This window comes from Morone saxatilis, unplaced genomic scaffold (assembly GCF_004916995.1).
Source record: "Morone saxatilis isolate NCDOM2014 unplaced genomic scaffold, NCSU_SB_2.0 Contig3, whole genome shotgun sequence".
In the NCBI taxonomy this organism is placed as follows: Eukaryota; Metazoa; Chordata; class Actinopteri; family Moronidae; genus Morone; species Morone saxatilis.
The window spans coordinates 7,119,060-7,139,387 of record NW_023339873.1 but is presented as its reverse complement, the minus strand read 5'-3'; the positions used below and the strand labels follow the sequence as shown (position 1 = coordinate 7,139,387).

The 20,328-nt window shown below is 41.1% G+C and overlaps 1 protein-coding gene across 1 annotated transcript; it reads left to right on the top strand.

Moving 5' to 3' along the window:
• Positions 1-20,104, top strand: palm1b (paralemmin 1b). The gene is made up of 6 exons (XM_035674744.1): positions 1-119; positions 12,797-12,839; positions 13,615-13,695; positions 18,586-18,701; positions 19,363-19,433; positions 19,682-20,104. The coding sequence occupies exons 2-6, from the start codon at positions 12,798-12,800 to the stop codon at positions 20,059-20,061; spliced, it is 690 nt and encodes a 229-aa protein (XP_035530637.1). The 5' UTR covers positions 1-119; position 12,797; the 3' UTR covers positions 20,062-20,104.
• The last annotated feature ends 224 nt before the right edge of the window (positions 20,105-20,328 follow it).

Here is a 20,328-nt window from a genome sequence, read left to right as displayed (position 1 = left end):
AGGAGGAGGAGGAGAGGAAGGGGGTGTTAGAGTATTCCGAATTGACGCTCAGAGATAAACAAGGAGACACCCTGTTTGGAAGACGTCTGTGGCGGGAAGCGACAGGGATCTGCAACTGAGTAAGTCGTGATTTGCGGTGTGCGCGGTTTGTGCCCGGTTGTTTTCCGCAGGCTGACCTGCTTTTGGTGGTTGTGTCCAGCGGCTGCTTGTGCAGCGGCGCAATATTTAAGCTTCCAGCCCGGCAGCATCCTTTGACTCGGACAGGAAAGGGAGATGACAGAACGGGGCAGAGGGATGGAGACACGGGAGGGGAGGTTGGGGGGGGGGAAATAGAAAAATATTAGCGTTAAATATCTGTACCAGTGAATTTCCTTCCTGTAAAACGCGATCGCTGCATTCGTATGAGGTTACAACTAATCACAAGAGGCGCAGCATCTTTCAAAGGGGAACGTGAAATGTAAATGTGCCATAACAAGCTGGCAATAAAGTCATGCGCTGGTTTGGGGGGGAATAACAGGGGAGGGAAATAGCTGCATTATTGTGTCATGTCAACATCCCATATGCCCAGAAGGCCCGCTTTACTGTACTGTACTCCCAAGCCATGACACAGCCAGACCGACAGGTGTAACGGGACGACATGTTTACGCGAACCGCTTTTGATGATCCATCATGTAACATCGATCTGTTTTGCGAGGATGTTTTTTTGTTGTTGTTGTTGTTTTTTTGCCTCGATGGTGAATTTCCAGTGGCGCCAGCAGCCGTGCATGGCCGTCACTGCATGGGTGAGAGATGCTGACTGGCTACAGGCTGTGGAGGAGAGGAGAGTAAACGGGGTATTCTGTATTCTGTGGTGTGTTGTGATGTGAGCAGTCTGCTCCAACATGGCGCGCATTAGCTGTAAAAGAAAAGAAGAAGAAGAAAAAAAGCTGTAAAAAAAAAAAAAGCCTTGGCCATTACATACTCCTGTCTGGAATTCACACCGTGCAGTGCACCAGGGAGTTTGGTTTATTATACCAGAGAATGAGACTAGTGCATCCCTGAGGTTTAGCCCGAAATTCAGCTCAGGTTGCCACTGGTGATAGAGTCTGGCTCCTGTGCCCTGTCAGAATATCACGTAGGCTTGTGTGTGTGTGTGTGTGTGTGTGTGTGTGTGCTCTCCTTTCTGTGTCTATTCCTGTCTCTGAATAGAACAATATCGAGTGGACCGACTCCTGATTTTACTCTGTTTTTGTAATTATGTTTGATCACAGCAGGTGTAGGCGCAACCAGACAAAGAGAGTGTTTTTGTTTGGTCTTGTGTCCATTGTTTTCTCTCCTCAGCCCTGTGTGACAAGACCACCAAGTTCATGATGATAGCATATAACACACCCCTTTGCATTTGGGAGAGGATTCGTGTGGAGTCCTCGAAGCACATCAGCTGTTTGTTTTATTCATCCACATAGCTGTGGTGACACCTGTTTGATTCCTGGAGATGGTGGGAAAATAAGTGCAGTGAAAGCGATTGACTCTTCTTCCGTGACAGTTTCTTCTGAGGTGACAGCCCAGGTGTGAATATGAGTGTTGCTGTTGAAAAGGAGCCAAAGTGAGCATGTTTACAGGGTCAAGATAAGTGCAAGGAATGAAGTGAATTTAGCACTGGCAACATTTTGGGCTCTCTGATGCAATCTTCTGTACTGTGTCACAGTTATACTTATATTTTAGAAACGTAGAAAAAAGTACGAGATTGGACACTTTATGATGCCCTGTTTTTCAGTGCACTTGTACAAATGACAGTGGAAAAATGACAATATCACTTAGCACATCTCTACGCTGTTTGTTGTCTGATGTGTCATTTTATTGTATGAGCGAGACATGTTAAGTCCGCATTAGGCCTCAGCCTGGCAGCATGTGAGCTGAGGGTCGGTCGGGCGGTTGGCTGCTCTGTGTTGTGTCAGCAACTCGCAGTAGAGCTGACAGCACTTGTCTTGTCCACCCAATCATGCGGCATTATGACTCTGGACAGGCACATTTCTGTGTGTGAGTTTTTGTGTGCTTATATGTCTTTGTGTGTTTGCATGTGCAGCTTTGTGTGTGCATTTTAGTCTGTCTTTGCATGTATGCGAGAAAAAACAATGGATGTTGTGTGCTTGTGTGTTTGTGTGTAAATGGCCGTCTCCTGGCCAGGCAGGCTGGGCACTGGGATGGATCTGCTTTCACCAATTTAGATAGGGGAAATGAGCTGGTAACCGGAAGGTCATTCATCCTAATCTTGGACTGTCAGTGAAAAATGAGGCGACATGTGAACGAGTGACAGCCATTACTACCAACTAACTACAGTTAAAGTGCCATTTAGGAAGCTCTGAATGCTCCAACAGATAACCTCACTGAGCAGTCCTGGGAGAAAACTGTATGACCATTTTTCTCGAGCCACTCCTTGAAGTGAACGTGAAAGACCTAAAAGAGCAGACTCATTAACTGCTCTGATAAACACAGCTTAAATAGGTGAAGGACATCCAAGTGACATCAGACTGTTGTTGCTGATATTAATGCAAAAAAAGTAGCCATTAAAGTGGCCATAATCAATATCTTTATGTTAACAATTGATCACATTACTACTTGTATGTGAAAGATGACGCTTACAGTGGCAAAGTCCCAGAGAATGTGCCCCAAACTCTGCAGTTCTCTTTAGCTGGACAGAAAATGTTAGCATCTTTCAGCCCAACTTAAATGGTGAACATAGTGGAACTTTTAGTAACTTAAATCAAGATATTTCCCTTTTGGGAGTTAGTAGAAACCAAAATTCATCTCCAAATGAACGCTTAAAGAGCTCCGTATCTGCTGGTTGTAGGCCCTATAAATAGGAGCTTGTTTCCACTTGTTTCTTGCCCCCAAGTCTAAAAGCCAATGTTTAAAAAAACAGGTTTAATGAAAATGCTAGGGGGTTAAAAGGTAACTTCTACACTAAAGGTGACAGAAAATATTTCACTTTTAACATCGCACTACCACCGCTGTTGCTTGATTGCAGTTTGCCAGCATCTCAGTGGCAGAAATAGTTGGTACAACATCATTACCAGAGGACAGCAGGCCTCTCACGGGTTCATATCCTGCCCCGAGCAAGTAGCCCCAGAGTGATGGATATTACTAATTACCCTAACTGACCTTGCTGTCATTAAGAAACCATCTATGCAGTGGTTATAAAATCACATCAGCATGCAAGTCGAGGAAAATGAATGTCATGCAATACAGAGGCCCTTACAGTGACTGGTTTGTGCTGAAAGATGGTATTGTAGGGTAAAAAAAAAGTGAAAGCTTACTTAACAAGCTTACAGAGTGATAAGAGTAACATCTGGGCTGATCGTAGAAATATGAGATATTTGATAATGCGATGCAATCCACCTTGCCCTTTTTGTCTTTTTTCTCTTACTATTAATCTCCACCTCCTATTTTCCTCCTGGATAGTCACTTTTCCTTTCATTTTTTTCAGACTATCTCTCATTACAAACCCCCCTCCTTGCTGCTTTGTCACGACAGATAAGACTAGAGAGGATTTGTTTTTTTCACTTTCTTCCCAGCAGATAGTCTGTCTTCTGATAAACTGTCATTTTTAGCCTCTAAGTCATTTTAATCTCAGAGGGAAATGTGCTCAGCACAGTATGTGTTTGTGCATTTGTGTGTGTCTTATGCACTGCTCCTGAAACACGCGCACACCCACATGCTCATATGACGATCACCAGAGTTGTTTCAAAGATGATATCAAAAGCACCATTGATAAGCAGCAGAGAGGGATCATCCATCTTTTTGCACTGTAGATAACCTGAACCCAACACCACACACACACATACACATACACACTTTTACACACATTCACATCTGGTTTAAGGGAAGGGAGGAGAATGAATATTATGTCTTGTCCCCATAGTTCTTTTTATAATCCCTGAAGAGATTGGACAGTGTGATACTGGACAAATATACTTAGTATAAACAATTCCTGAGCCTCTTGAGAGCCTTAAGTGGGGATTGAGATCTTGCCATAAGGGAAGGCACCTATTTGGCCTAATGGTTCCTGTGTTAACGTTGAGAGGCTGCGGCAATAATGCATAGGCTTCCTATATCCGGATATATAGAGTGTGCTGATTGACCAGAGAGACACAGAGACTACACCAGGACACTAGAGACCGTCCACTATAGAAATAGTGTCTGTCTGTAAGCATAAAATCAGTGCTGTCAGCACGTCATGTTGATGCTAATGCGGGTACATTGTTTTTACAGAAAGTCAATAGTTTGAACCACCAACTTATGTTCTTATCCCAGGACATTGTGTATTCAACCAAGATTTTTTACTGCAATGCCTACACATACATTCAAATTAAGGCTTGTGAGAACATTAAAGACATAAAGTTCCTTTAATGGCCGCCAGAAGCTGAATCCAAAATGTCTCTGTTCTGAAGTGACTTGTTCCCTGCTTCGTCATAGGGTTGCAACTCACGATTGTCTTTATTATCAATTCATTTGTTTATTATTTCCTAGATTAATGGTCTTGTCTATAAAATAATTTATTATCATTTCAAGCACCTCAAATTGCATGTTCTACTCAACTAACCATCAGAGTTTCTGTTTAAAATCATGTATGACCAAAACAAGCCTCAATTCCTCACAGAAGCTGGAACCAGTAAACACTGGGCATTTTTGCATGAAAAAGTAGTTGCCAATTTATTTCCTGTCAGCTCTACAGCGTGGTAAAGTCAGCATATGCATCCCACTCCATTGCAGTTTGTATTGTGGTCGCGGACCTTTGTGTAATCTCTTTTCAGGGTCTTTAATTTGTTCTCTACTTGCTTTTGAATGTAGGTCTAGCGTTGCTGAACTAGCAGCTTTGTGATGTTGCTATACACTGTCAAATCTTTAACCACGCTTGTTATCTGTCAATTTATCTCCTCCTTTCCTCCCATAGCCAGAAGCTCGCAACCTACCAACCGCATCTTGCTAGTTCTGCATGTACTCTTTGTACTGTGGTTACTTGGCTCCTTTCCTTCTACAAGCCTGTAAATCAGAAGAGATTGGTTACCAGGTGTGGATCTTAAAGGTCTTGGTGGTTGCTGCTCCACACTGTTGCCCAGATTCGGATTTTCTGAATCTTAACAGTGAGCCAAACTCCACGCTTTCAAACATCCCAACACAGACCTATCTGTGACATCGAAGACGCTGGGTACATGTTTTCCTGACGTCTACAAGCTGAACCTGTGTTCTGACCTGCATGAAGTGGCTGTAATCAAAACACGGACACAATCAATAAGGTGTCACAAGGGCTGTAGACTCAGCATGCTTCCCCTGGATGTATAAAAAATAACAAGCAAGGACCGCAACTCAACAGATTTGCAGTGTAAAGGTTTATTGTTGTGGAAGTAATGAAGGTTGAGTGTGGTCAAGTGAAGAAATGCTGGCACGAGGCGAGTCCATGAGGAGGAGAGAGGAAGGGTGAAGTGATGGACGTCGTCTCAGCCTTACAAGAGGCAGCACAATAAAGTGGTTTCTGGAAGGGATGTGAGAACTGTATACTGCCTACTGAAAAGACCTTTTTCACATCAGCCATTTTGACATGAAATGGTAGGGTAAAAACAGCTGTGTCCAATGATACTAATTATGGTTCTGTTGCATTTAGTGTAGCAGGGCTTTTCCAGTGAGCCAGAATGTACATTAGCAAGCACCGTGACTCAGTTGGACCTGAATGGAACAGAACCATAATTAATATCATTGGTAACACCTGTTTACCCTAATATTTCAAGTCAAAATAGCTGCTGTGAAAAAGGCCTGTTGTCCTCTGAAGCCCCTATCCCCCACACCTTATTGGCGTTTTTTTTTTTTTGTGTACAAATGAATGCCGTCAAGGAAAAATTGTAAGCGACATCTCCAGTTATGCCACTACAATTTAAAAACATCAAACACATGCCTCTCCTTTGTTGCTTGCACAAAGGCACACTTTCAAACCTATGCACACATAGCCAATTTCTATCAAAAGCCGGCATGGTTGTATGATTGTCAGAAAGTTACAGAAATTGGGTGATGCAGACTATCCCTGTCAAGGAGTTAAACCGAATCTTATTGCCACAAGAAAGTTACAGTATAACAGCCTTCAAGGGGCTTTGCACTGACTTTACACATCCAGATCAATTCTGTAGGTATGGACAAAACAGTTACAACAAAACAAAATAGTCCTCACAAGAGTTATGTTAGCTGGAAAACCACAACTTTTTAGGACTAAGGGTTTAGTGTTACATGCAAAGGCTGTGTAAAAACTGGTGGCATTTATTTGAGGGTCTTATGAAAAAATGCTATTTACTGTATATGTATTAAGGGTATTCTAGGATCCAGCATTTTTGGAGCTAAGAACTATAATAAACGTAAAGATATTTCAGCCTCTGCATCTTTATTTAGGCTGTTTTGTAAGTGCAGTACTAAATCATATGAGAACTTTTTTCCAATTTTTTTTAAATCTTTGTTTGTTTGCATTAGGGTATTAACTTTACAGTTCTGACTGACTCTCACTCCTCTCTGACCTCCTCGTCCCACCCCACATGTCTCAGTCTGTGTGTGGCATCTCATTTGTCCTGTCAGCATGCTGTTACACAGTATTTCACTTTCTTCTGTACTGACAGAACTGTTATTTATGGGTGACCTCTTGGGGAAAGAAGTTTTACCCTCTGACCCCTGAAATACTAACATGTGACCTCAGCGGACTTCCTCCAGTTTTTATTGGCACCGTGCTGTTTACATTTGGCAGAATTTGTGTTGTGCCTCAGATACAAGGATGCAGAGCTGCATGTGTGGTGCTGGAGAAGTCATGGTGTGTGTGCTGGCCTGGGATGAGTGTGTGTGTATGTGTGTGTGGCCTGGGCAGAAAGGCAGGGAGGAGTATTGTTGTCCCTGTGCTCTTTTGGCCCGAAGGAAGGAAGCCGTGGAAGTGGGGAGTAGAGAGAAGGAGAAAGAAGTGCCACTCCAACACAGTGAGTGTTAAGGGGATTTGAGATTAGTTTCCTCTTACAGACTCTCTCAGTTTTCAAATGTAGGTTCTGGGTCATTAAGCCCAAGAGTCATTTTCACATGTCATCATTCTTTCTGAAGAGGGAGCATTTTTGTGCCAGGCAGTATTATTGCGTGTGTATCTATTAGTGTGTGTGTCTGTACACGCTCATTCAAGAATAGACAGAAATAACTCTGTTCTTCACATCTGGGATCTTTCCAGATTTTAAGAGTAAGTAATAGTGAGTAATTAGTCATTTAATTTGTCTTTAACCTCTATTTTACCTCTATTTTCTCTCTCTCTCTTTTGCCTCTCTGTTTCATCTACACGAGTTTGTTTTTGTGTGTGCATTGGGGAGATTCATTAGGGCTGCACAATATCAGTTAAAAGGTTCTTGCTGTTATGAGGTAACACCTGAGTGAACGCATTTCCCTTTCACAAGGCAAGAAGGGCTATATGCCAGTATTGTATAAACTGAAGCCATTAGAGGTAATTTTCAAGTTAATTTGTTTTCATTTGTGTATGGTGTAAAATTAGAAAGACTGCCTTTTACTTTTTCTGCTTGGTTACCTGTCTCGTCTGCCTGTTTGGCTTGATAATATACCTGTTACTCTGACTGTACGATATTGCCTCACTTTTCACTAATTGGCCCACAAGCTTTCAGCATTTCTTCATTTATGTGGTACACAGATGTTTGTATCAGTATTCAAATCAGTAAAACATTTATTAATGGTTCAGTTTAAAGGATAAGACCGATGATACTCTTTTTGGCATAGTCAACAAACCCCATAAAGAATTAAATCAACAAGTATTAGTCCATTTTTCAGCTTGTCTTTGGCTCTCAGCCCCAAACTCCTTCTTTTCTACTGAACATAAGATCTTTACAGGTCATGCAGGTCATGGAGAAATATACAGTTTTTTGAAAGACAGCTGGGCGCTGTAGTCTTGTGCAAATAGGAGTAGTGTCTTTGATTGGTACGGCAGTGGGACTCAAAATTGTGCATCTTAAGAAGCAACATGTCATCCAGTGTGAGGGCGGGGGCTCATTAATGTATTTTTAATATTTTCTGGACAACAACGGAGGTCGTCAGCTCAGGAAGATAAGCTGTTAGTTGTTAGTTTTTGTCTTTAATGGGATTTGTTGACATAAGATGTCTTAGTTTAATAACCCTCCTCATAAGAATTCTTATATTTTTCTTCCTGTTTTTCATGTTTTTGTTAATGCCATTTCGTCAAGCCAAGGGACATCCCATATGGCTGCAGTGTTGTAGGTGTTAGATCAGCGCAGGCATTGTGCATTGACGTGTTTACTATCTAATGAAGCACAGATGCTATAAAAACAAGCTTTAAAAACAATCCGTGCATCTGAGTACGTGTGAGTGTGGGAGGCAGGATCAGACTCAATAAATCGCGGCGTCCAATTCCAGGTTGTTGTGGTATTTGTTTAGAATAATCCCAGATTAGTGGTGATGAGACCTGGTGTAGTCTGCCACTACCGCCAACAGATTGACACATAGATGGATGGCCCATGTCTGTCCCAGAGTGCCACAGTGTACAAGTATCGTGCACAGATCAGTACAGCATGTACTTGCTGACCTTTTCAATGCCAGACTGTGTAGCATAAATAATTCATACAATGTTTCTTAACCGACTTTTCAGAACATATTAGTGCAGATGGCTGTAACAAACTGCTCCTTTTCAAAAACATGCTTTTAGAAGATTCAAAAGGGATGTTTTTGTGGACAATAATCTTGTACAATGAAAGGTGAAACCCCCAAACCAGCAATGTTGTAGGAAGGTCTATCCTGCCAATTCAGTGAAAGGAAAACCATTTTTTCTCACCTTGTAAAGGAGGGTTGTAAATCCAGGTTGGGTTTTATATCAACATGATATCCCTAAACAAAGATGCTCAGTGGGATTATTATTCATTTAGCTCCGTAAGCATTAAGGTAATCACTTTCAGGGCTTTTTGGTGCAAATAGAGAGTGTGTTAAGTGACTGCTGGTGCCAGAGGACCATGAGCACAATGCTATTAGCTGGTGCTCTATGCAGGCAGCTAATGTGTTCCTGGAAAGGCTACAGCAGCAGTGCACTCAACAGGGAATAGGGCTGGTCATTAGTCCGTTTCCTTGACTTCTTCGGCAGCGCACCTGCCTTGACATATTGACAAAAACATCCCTAGTTTTAGTTTGCTGTTTGTATGTAAGTCTGCCGGCTAAGATCACTTCCTGTCTCAGTCCTGTCTGATTGCTGTTGTTGATCTATTATATTTATCTGTTTCAATATGTTTCTGCTGGCCTTTCTGTGAGTGACTGCCGTCCTCCCTAGATGGCTTTCTTTCTCAGCCATAAATGTAATTACTCTTCTAACTATGCTGCAAAGATGCCTGTCTTTGTGTCTGCTTTCCTTTCTCCCTGATTGTCCATAATTTATGAGAGAGGCAGCAGGACACGGGCCCCTCAATGTTCCACCAAGGTGGACATATTTTTTCCAATACATCTTAAAAATTCATCACAGCTGTAGCCTAGAGGTTAGAGAAGCAGGGCTAGCACTGAAATTCAGGTGTGACAAGCTTGGAAAATCTGAGCACTTAACTCCCAGTTGGTCCAGTGGACATCTGCTGTTAACTTTGGCATGAACTGAATATTCTTAATCACAACCCACAGAGTCACAAAGCTGATTTTTCCACTGTTGTTGACAGTTGATTGTTTTCAGTTACATTGTTTTAAGTTTAGGCATGGGTATCAAACCTCTGTAGCACCAAAACCGGAATTGGTCAGATTTGAAATACATATTTTATGTATTTTTTAGATAATTCCTTATTTTCACACTTTTGATTAGACAAAGTATACAGCTAATAAAGTTATCTCAGTTGTCATAGAGTTGACTCACTTGTCATCATGTGACCTTCAGTTAACTTCCATTCCTGAAATCAAGGGTGATTGTTTTGGTATTGACCCCAGAACTCAGGTTTTGGGGTCAATAGATAACCAGTTCTAACTGGATACTCATAAATGTGTGTTCAACATTATCTATAAGTGTTAACACTTCAAGACATAAACTAGCATTAAAATTATGTCAGCAAAACTTTGCTCAAAGATTTTGCTTAATTACACTAACGAATTAGTAGCTGGAAAATTTAAAATATTATGTTATTTTTATGTAAAATTACATTTCATTCTGTAAGCTATACATTCCCTGTAAATATGACATTGAATTCAGCGTTCAAAAAACACAAATTATATGGTTAAAAAGTTCTGTTGAACTGAGAAAAAATAGGTTCAGGTGTACATAGGTTCTGTGTGCAACCTGTTGCTTATAAACATTTAAGTAAAGTTGTGATTTACAGTGTATGCTGGTTTATTCTATTTATTATTTTCACAACTGATCTATCTAAAAAAGGTAATTAACATTAATAGAAAAAACATGTGACTCATTCTTTCTGTACTACCAGTCTCTGTTCAGTTTCACCTGCCATAGCTACGCTGTGGGTGTGTTCTGCCTCATCTCTGCTGATGCTCACTGTGACCTTTCCCAGGTCAGGATGGTCAACCGCTGCTTGCAGGCCTCCTTCATACCACTGATGAACTGATCCAGATGCTCAGTCAGCTAACCGCCCATGCTTCCACTGTAACCTGAGGGCTGGGAAGGGATGGAGATTCTAGGGAGGAAATAAGTACTAAAACACTGTCAATATACAACATAAACATAAACAGCTGATTGAAGGTGTTAGCAACATAATGTACTTTTGAATTTGGAGCCTTTTTTTATTATTGATTCTTTCTTCCTGTTTGTGCTGGATCAGTAGAAAAGGCGAAAATTAGAAAGAATGTGTCTAGACAGTACAATGTATGTGTGTGTGTGTGTTTATGTTTGTGTTTGTGTGTGTGTTTGTGTGTGTACTTAGGGGTTGATCAGATGATTGAGGTTTTACTTTTTCTCCAAAGGGTCTTCATGTGATGATGTGGCTTAGTGGGAGAGCAAGAGAGCAGTGTGGTGTTTGAATAAAATTGTGCCAGAAAATGTCCATAAATCCTGCATTTTGCAGTGTGTCCTTCTATCATACACCTCTGAGGCTTTTAAGCTCCTGTGATTGGACAGAGGCATGACAATGAAAATGTAAGCTTATTTATATTTTGAGAGGAGCCAGTATTATTGCATTGCATGCCTTTGTGGGGGGAAATAAAACGTGTAACAATCAGACCAACCCTACAGCAATCCAAACTTTATGAGCACTTCTTTGGGAAATGATGCAAGAAAATTTAAACAGTTACAGTTGGTGTTCTGGCCACTCATCAAGAGGAGTCACACGATCAAATAATTTTACCACATTCTTTACTAGCACTGAGGAGGGGAGGGTGGGGAGTGACATAGATTTGTTGTTGTCATAGCTCTTTTGTAAGAGTTTGGTTTGGACCAGTGCAGACAAATGAGAATCCCATATGTGTTGTGATGCAGTTTGAGTTCAGGCTGTAAAAGGCACCCGCTGCTAAGATGTTGTGGCTTGAGACACTAGTCAGAGTCAGAGAGGTCCTGAGCTACCAATGCAATTTATACACACTAAGTGCCCACACTTGTGGGCTATATTGCTTATTACATTCCAGAGATCCTTGATATTATAGCAACATAATTCTATAAGGTGTAATTTTATATTGACACAGAGTCCTTATAGTTCTCATTTTGTAATCAATCAACTTTATCAAGTGACCAAGACCATCTCAGCCATCCTTGAAAGTATCGTGTGCTTTTTTAAGAAATTGATGTCCTCATACATAAATTCAAATAGAGGTATTAAATCATAGCTCATCCATTTGTCTTAAAAATAAATTTGTGGTTTTGTAATTAGGACTGCAACTGTATTCACTATTACTTACTTTCAAGTAATCAATTCATCTTTTGGTCTTTTTGGACAGTGAAAAATGTCCAAGGTGACGTCTTGTTTTGTCCGACAAACAGTCCAAAGCCCAAAGATCACGCATTGTATTACTTTACAATGATGTAAAACAAAGGAAAGCGGCAAATCTCTACAACTCAGAAGCTGGAATTGTGACATTTGTTTGACATTTTGGCTTGAAAACAGAATTCAGTGATTATTTTATAATCAAAATAGTCTATATAAACCATTAAGAACACAGAGCTCTCTATGACTTTGAAGACTCCCCAGTGAATGTCCCCCTCCAAAGTTGAAATGAAAGCTGTGCCCTTGTATTTACATTCCAACACAACATCAGTGAAAATTGGCTCCTTATATAGGAATGTAAATTCAGATGATTTCAGCCAATCCCTGACTGATGTGAGAGGTCATGAATCATTTTCTACTTGGAAAATATTACGTTAGCCATTAACTACGGCAAAAGATGTAAAACTTGATGCAAGATATATGATTTTTGAAGAAGCCTGATACTGTGATAGCTTTATTCATGTCTCAGTCGGTCAACATTCGCAGTCTCTCTGCTCTTGCTTCAGCTATGCTTCCGTCCATCCTCCATCCTGGAGCTCTGGTCTGGAACCTATTAGAGCAGGAATCTCCAGCAGAGCCCTGCTAGCACATTAGCATGTGCTCACTGACTCTCCTTGACAGGAAAGAGACACTGAATTAGTGCAAACAGACAGATATTTAACCTCAGTCACTGGGAAGTCGTCAGAAGGTAAATGCCTGGTGAGCGAATGCTACGGTCAAGGAGAGTTATTTGTCACTGCGTGTAATGTCTGATGTTGGTGGTCATGTGTGGTTATAACTCTCTATTTCTGTCTGTCTTTCTCTTTCTCCCTCAATCTATCTCCCTTTCTTTCCTCCAGGATGGCTGAGGTGTCACAAGAGGAGAGACTCCAGGCCATCGCTGTAAGTTATATCTACATACGCATACATATATGGAGTCAGGGCACATCAGGGCACACTGATGGCTGTAGAAACAACCAATCATTGCTGCTTGTCAGGATCTGGCCGCCCGTCTTAATGACTCAACCTTTTAGATCCCATCTCCTTCACCCATTAGAGGACATCGAAAAGCTAATGCAGTAGCTACAGCTCAATGCCATTTTCTGTCTGTCTTTCTGTCTCTCAGTGTCTCTCTTCCCTTTGCTCTCTCCCCTCTCTCTCTATTGCTTTTTCATCCTCAGTCAGTCTGTTTTATCCTCTCTCTTTATCTTTTCAGATACATAATATCCAGGTTTCTGCCCAGTATAATTATGTATATTGTGAAAAACATTCACAAAACATTCATAATGTATGGGAGACATTTACTGAAACACATTTGAATTTGGTTTGTTTATAACCTGATAACTGTGTGAATAATATGTGCCTATAAATATATAGTGCATACAGTAACTGTATACCAACGTCTGTCTCTTTACTCTTTTGCAGACACACTGAGCAATTAAATAAGCTTAAAACATTATGTACTCAGCCATCAAAAGTCACCATTAAATCATCAGCGCTACCATTAAAGACAAGGGCTGGGTATTCAAAATATTTTTATATTGATGCTCATAAAATAGTTTCAGTAATGCCTAATTAATTTGGTACCCAGCCTTATTGAGGACGTGTGGTGTTCCTTAAAAACATCTGTTTAATAATGCACCCGCAGAGTAATCATAATATATATGTGTTGTAACAGGAGAAAAGGAAGAGGCAGACAGAGATTGAAAACAAGAGGAGGCAGCTGGATGACGACCGACGACAACTCCAGCATCTCAAGGTACACATGCTGTATTTGTAATACTGTACTTTTTGGTGCAATTGTGTTTTTTGAAAGTAAAAAAAAAACTAAATCATGTAAAATATTGTCTGAAAACAAGTGGAGTGTTTGTTAATGTTTAGAGTTCCCTGAGTTAGTAACAGTACAGTTAGGACGGGGTTAGTGGGGTTAGGACGCTCTTCTTTATTGTAGCCTCACTTTGTAATTTAAGCAAGCAGTTCACATCAAAAAAAAAAAAAACACCGGTATGTTCTCACAGGCAGCTTACTGAGCTTTATTCGCCGCATTATGCACAGGACACAATCAGAGTTTGTTCAGCCTTATGTAGACAGATGACACCAGAATGAAAATCATTCTAAAAGAAATCAATCGGGTCCTTGAAAGAACTAAGAAGTGTTATTTCCCACATTGCACAGCTTCAAGTATCATGCACAACCCCTCAAGAACATCATATTAATGCATATGGTAATTGGAGTACTTAAAGGACCAGTGTGTTGGATTTAGTGGCATCTAGCAGTGTAGTTGTAACTCTCCGGCTTCACCCTCCACTTTCAAGCGCTTTGGGGAAACTATGATAGTAGAAAAACATGAGAAAAATGCGAACAGCCCTATCTAGTGCCAGTGTTTGGTTTGTCAGTTCTGGGCTACTGTACAAACATGGCGGACTCTGTAGAAGAGGACACAGTCCCTCTGTAAATAAAAACGGCTCATTCTAAGGTAACAAAAACACACCATGTCATGTCAGGTCTGCCCTCTCTAACACTTTTCAGTCTTCAAGCGTGGCAGTACACTACTACGGCAAACACTATAAGCTTTTGATTGCACTTTATAGAATATCCTGACCCTAAATCATCTCCTAACCCAAACTCCTCATCTGTTCCTAGGAAAATCTGCCCATCCTGTTAGGGACAAACATACTATACCATCCCTTTGTCTTTTTGCTGGCATGGCTGCTCATGTCGCTATGAAAAACAATACCAGGATCGGCTCAAAGCATCTTAGCTGTAACTTTACTGCAGCTGCAGCTCATGTTGTTTGAATTTTACTGTATATATGTACTATTTTTTTCTCCATCACCCTCACCTTGACTTGCAAATTCCACCATCATCTTGCGTGCATAGAACGACCTCAAGTTGCAGTGAGTGAACTGGTATAATTGCACTGTATTTAACATTGAGAACACTCCAATTCCACCTTGTTTGAAATGTGCTGGAGCCCTATCACTGATAAGATTAATGTATTTATGAATAAAATTCTTTCCAAGTGTAACATTAATCCGTTACATGCCTCTCCTTTACTATTACCAGAACTTGAAACAAGCTCACAGAAAAACTGCCGGTTAGTTCTGCATTTTCAGGAATTATGCTCTACGAGTGATCAGTGTTAGACACCCAAACAACTAAATTAAACTCAACAGTTCCTTTCAAATCTATCAGTCCCACATAGTGAGATACTCCCTAACTACTGCTGTCACGGAATGTTCAGAATGGACAACAGATAACACCACCAGCTCCTCCACATGCTGTTTATACACACACACACACACTCCCTAAAAAACACACACATTCAATTCTGCATGCATGTGGACACACACTCATTATATCAGAGCCAAGGCTTCTGTCAGTGTATGTGTCAGCACTATCAAAGCTATTTCAGCCCCGGACAATCCAGCAGGTCACAGATACGAGCAAAGGTTGTGGTGTGTAGATGTGTGTGCATTGGTGGCAAAAGTGCTTGTGACCGGTGCTATTGGCCTTGCGTGCTCCCACTTTTTCTATTTTCAGAGCAAATCTTTGTAAGTGTGTATCTGTACGCGTGTGTGTGCGTGTGCGTTTTTGTGTGCGTTGCTTCATAAAAGAACACAGAAGCCTCAGACAATGCAGAGGGCTTTGGCAAAGGAAACAGATTTTTGTCCCACTCCCACCAACAGGAAACGACTCTTACACCCACCGCACCCCACTTTCGTCTCGCACGCATACACACATAGATGCAGCACACACATAGACACTGACACACAGAGGGGGAGTGTAATCATGCTGTACAGGAGCATTAGAAGGCTCTTTGTGCAAACCACAGCAAGTATGGTTTTCCAGAGGTGGTGTTCATGTGGAAAACCCAATAAATGTCTCAGTTTACACACCACATTTTATAACGGTGTACCTGCCCCACTATTAAATCATAATGCATGATCATACACACACATACACACATTGTCACAACCAAAATGGTAATACAGCGTTGTTAACACAGAAAGCATTCATAGGAGTTCTGTTTTTAATTAGCAAGCCATAGCAGATATGAGTATGCCTGCAGCATCTGGTGGTCCCTTTAATTAAAACCTCTGAATGTCAAGATCTTATGTTATCTAAATATGTAAAACACAGCAGTTTATAGGGGAGCATATGAAAACAATGAAATGCCCATTTACCACTGGCATACTTCTACAAAGTTATTAAAAGTATACACTTGAACAATGCTAACAATTTTCCATTTGTAATATTCTGACACATGTACGCTAGACATACGGTCTCACGTCTTTTAAAGGAAAATGCTTGGTTGCTAATTGCTTTCTTGCTTAAGAGTTAGATGAGAACGTACAGTAAAGCTAGCACCAGCAATTTGTTAGCTTAGCACAAAGACAGGAAACAGGGGGAAACAGCTAACCAAATCTGACTGCAGCACCTCTTAAACTCATTTCATATCTCATTTGTTTAATCTATATAAAAACAGAGTGTAAAAACAAGTTTTACAGGGGGGATATGCCGGTAACTTCCTGGAAGTGGATTTTGTTACCTTTGGACAGAGCCAGGCTAGCGGTTTCTCCCTGTTTTCAGTGTTTGTGCTAAGCTAAGCTAGCCATCTACTGGCTTGAGTTTTATATTTACCGTACATACATAACAATGGTATCAATCTTCCCATGCGGCTCATTGCAAGAAGGCAAATGAGCTTGTTTCCCAATATGTTTATCTATTCCTTTAAAATATGGTAAAATGTAAATGTGCATTGGGCAAATCAAAGAATAATAACATTGACTGGATAAACATTATTCTGGAGAACCTGAATCATATATTGCCAAATAATAAAAGGTTTTGGAATGTCAATTTGTAGAAGGAAAGAAGCTACACTTATTTTGAAATAAAGCTCTTTTCCACACAGCTGCCCAGTACGTTTGGATGTGTGTGTATGTGTGTGTATCTGTGTGTGTGCCTGTATCACAATTCCGCCCTTTGTCTGCTACGTTAGCAGCTTTTACTCCAAAGAACAATGGAGAGATACGTAACTTCAGCGCTCCAGCTTTACGACCACTCGCGCAGACTGGTGTGTGTGTGCGCGTGTGCTTGCGTACGCATGAGTGAGTACATTAAGTGATGTCAGGCGTTGGGGTAGTAGGGTGTGGCAAGATTGAAAGAGCAGAGAGAGAGGGAAGCAAGGGTTAGATTCAGTGCCCAAGAGACCATGCTGGGGTATGAAGAGTGTTGAATTACACCATGTGAGTGTGTGTGCTGTAAAGCTCTGTGGCGCTGGGTGTCTAAGCTGAATTACTCAATAGGGAAAGATATATAGAACAACAGGCGCTTTAACAGATGAAAACAGATAAACACTGATTAAAATATAGGGAAATACACCCTGACATTTACAACCTTATTCAATGCAGGAACCAAAAAGTTCATGAACTTTATGATGGATATAGATGCATACAAGAAGGAGGAAGGGGTGGTGGTCGAGTCAGAGAAGGGGAAAAAAATGGGGGGAGTTTTGCTGTAGAAATTCTTGTTGCATCACTGGAGAGGAATTCACATCAAGCGCAGGTCCAGATTTTTAGTCCAACTCGTGAAAACAAGAGCTTTTTCCAGCACTTTTCCATACGGCCAAGCAGGGCTGTCTTTCGCTGCATGGTCTAACAGCTGCGAGTAAGACACACTGTTATATTTACCTCAAAGCATGCCAAGTATTTGCTTTGATATTAGCTTATCTACCAGAGAGAATGTGGATGGGGAGTCAAAATACAGGGCTGTTATGTAATTGATAGGGGAAGTAAACATATATTGAAAAGAAGAGAAAGAAGTGGAAGGTGAGTTATAAAGTGAAAATTCTACCTCAGAACAAAACATATACATTTATATTCCTGTGTTGTTGTTTATTACAGTTTAATTATCCTGTCATTTAATTAACTTTATCTTCAGTAGTTACAATGAGACTATCAGTTTACAATCAGGGAATTTAGTCATAGTCTGTGCTCTCAACTTCCAGTCCCGAAAGATATTTTTGTAATCATTGTCAACCTCCAGGAAATGTTTGATGCGGTTTAAGATAAGAACTATTTTGTTTTTTATCTTTCCGTGAATTATCTGGAGTTCCAATCCCATGCTCAATTGAGTATAATAGGAGAATTATATCTTAGTTTGGATTTTTTTCTGTTCAATGCCAGAAGCCTTGATGCTCTGGCTGGGTGCCATAGTCTACTTGGCAGCAACAAGTTGGCAGCAGTTAAAGTATGTGACAGAATCAGTGAAAGGCAGCAGTCGGCTGGACGCGCTCACTGGTAGATTTTTGTTGTAGATTAGCTAAAGGGCTTGTCGTCCTTAGTGAAAGTGCCACTAATCTCCTCAGAAAGAAATTACACTGATAAAACATGCAGCATTTTGGGAGATTGAATTACTGCTAATTCATTAATCCACTGCTCCTGATGAGAGACGCATGATCAAAAGTCCTCTACCTGCTTGTGCTATTTTCATTATAGCTGACATACACACTCATACACCAAACACACAGGGGTGTTAAGGGCAATTCTAATGAAATGTGTTCTTCTTTTTATCACTGTATCACTGTAACATGAAATAAATTATATTACTTATTTAACATGTCCATATTTGTTATGTCCTCTTGCAGTCGAAGGCACTGAGGGAGCGCTGGTTGTTAGACGGAGCTCCAGCTGAGGAGGAGACTCAGAAGCGTCTGCAAGAGGATGAAGTGAAGACCAAACTCTTGGAGCAGGTCATCCTCAGGTCAGCATCTAAAAACCCTGCATGTCTGATCTTTGAAACAGACAGTCTAGAATGCTATTTTATTTGTAAGGTCAAATGTGTGTGGTTATGGCAGTGGTTTTTGCGAAACTGAAAGCTGGCAGACAAGTTAAGATGTATCCTCTTATTCTTCAAGCCACAACTTAATTAATAACAATTAATAATAGAATATGGCATATTATGTTGCACTAGAAGACAACATTAGAGACATGAATATTTGAAATGCAGCCACAGTCAGCTAACAGAGATGAAGATGTTTTGCATGTATCATCCAAGTAGAGTGTCCAAACTGAAGCAAATCTCAAAAAATGCAATTTCAATCAAACATTAAACCCAAGAATAACTGCGATTTTGTGATTTTAACTTGAGAAACAAATCACATTCCAGTCTGTTTATGTCTGAGTGCCATGTCCAAGCGTAGGTAGAAAGCATATGAACAACAGGTCAGTATTTTAATATTGTCCCTAATTACAAATGGAATTGCCAGATGGTTTAAGGGCATTGTTGCATCCTGATAATCTTCTTTTGTAGGACCGGTCACATACACAACGTTTCACTCCATAGATATATTATAGTCAATGTGGTGTAAAGAAATTACAGCTTAATTTTAATTAATTTCCATGTATGTGTGTTTCTGAGTCAGGCTGGAGCAAGAGATTGAAGAACTGGAGACAGACGTGCCAGCCAATAAAGGTGTGGTTAAAGAAAATGGAGGTAAGTTCAGTACCCATGGCAACATATGATCTCACAGAAAACCATGGCAACACAGCCTGAACACCTGTGTCAGAAAGAGGGACTGAGCTAATAATGGCCTCTTCATTTGCGCTATTAAATTGTTCCTCTCCTCCGGAGGTAATTGAAACAATATTTCCTTTCTTTCTTTGTCTCTGACATACCCTGACCACCCTCTTTCTTTTTTGCACTCTTCTAACCTCTCAATGATACTCTGGTGCTCCCTATAGGTGAAAATGGAGTAGTGCAGACCTCTGGTCAGACCCCCAAGAGAGAGGTGACAGGGATTGAGGCCAAGCTGCTGGGTCCCAGTCCTGACCAGGCTAGCGCAGACAACCCTGTTACCCTTGTGTTCATGGGCTACAAGACCGTTGAAGAGGAGACGGAGACCCGCACAGCCTTGGGAATGGAAGGGGTAGATGGCAACGTCAAGGCTGAGTTTGTTGTGATCGAGGATGGGGAGGGCAAAGTGGGAGGGGAGGGAGCCACAGAAGAGCAGGCTCCACCCAACGGGAGCATGGCGGAGAAAGAAAAGGCCAATGGAGGTGGAGAAGATGGAGAGAAGGAAAAGGAGAAGAAACAGACCTGCAAATGCTGCACGGTCATGTGAGCTGTGTGTGCATGTGTATGTCGGCGAGTGTGTGGTGTGTGTGTGGGGGTGAGTGCACCAAGCCCTGCTCCTGTGCCAAGGCATGTGTGCCCAAAATTGCATGTGTCAGGGGGGGGTATTTTGCAGATGTGTGTAACCTTTTGGGTGTGCTGTGTGGGAGTGCGTGTGTGTGTGTGTGTGTGTGTGTGTGTGTGTGTTGTGGTGCAGGACTGGAAAAAAACAAAAAACCGAAGTACAGCTACACAGCCAATATACCAACAATGAGAG

Coding starts and splice junctions, on each gene's coding strand:
- palm1b (XM_035674744.1), top strand. CDS start 12,798: ATGGCTGAGGTGTCACAAGAGGAGAGACTCCAGGCCATCGCT. Junction 18,702..19,362: donor TTGGAGCAGGTCATCCTCAG/GTCAGCATCTAA, acceptor TTTCTGAGTCAG/GCTGGAGCAAGAGATTGAAG. Junction 19,434..19,681: donor TGTGGTTAAAGAAAATGGAG/GTAAGTTCAGTA, acceptor TGCTCCCTATAG/GTGAAAATGGAGTAGTGCAG.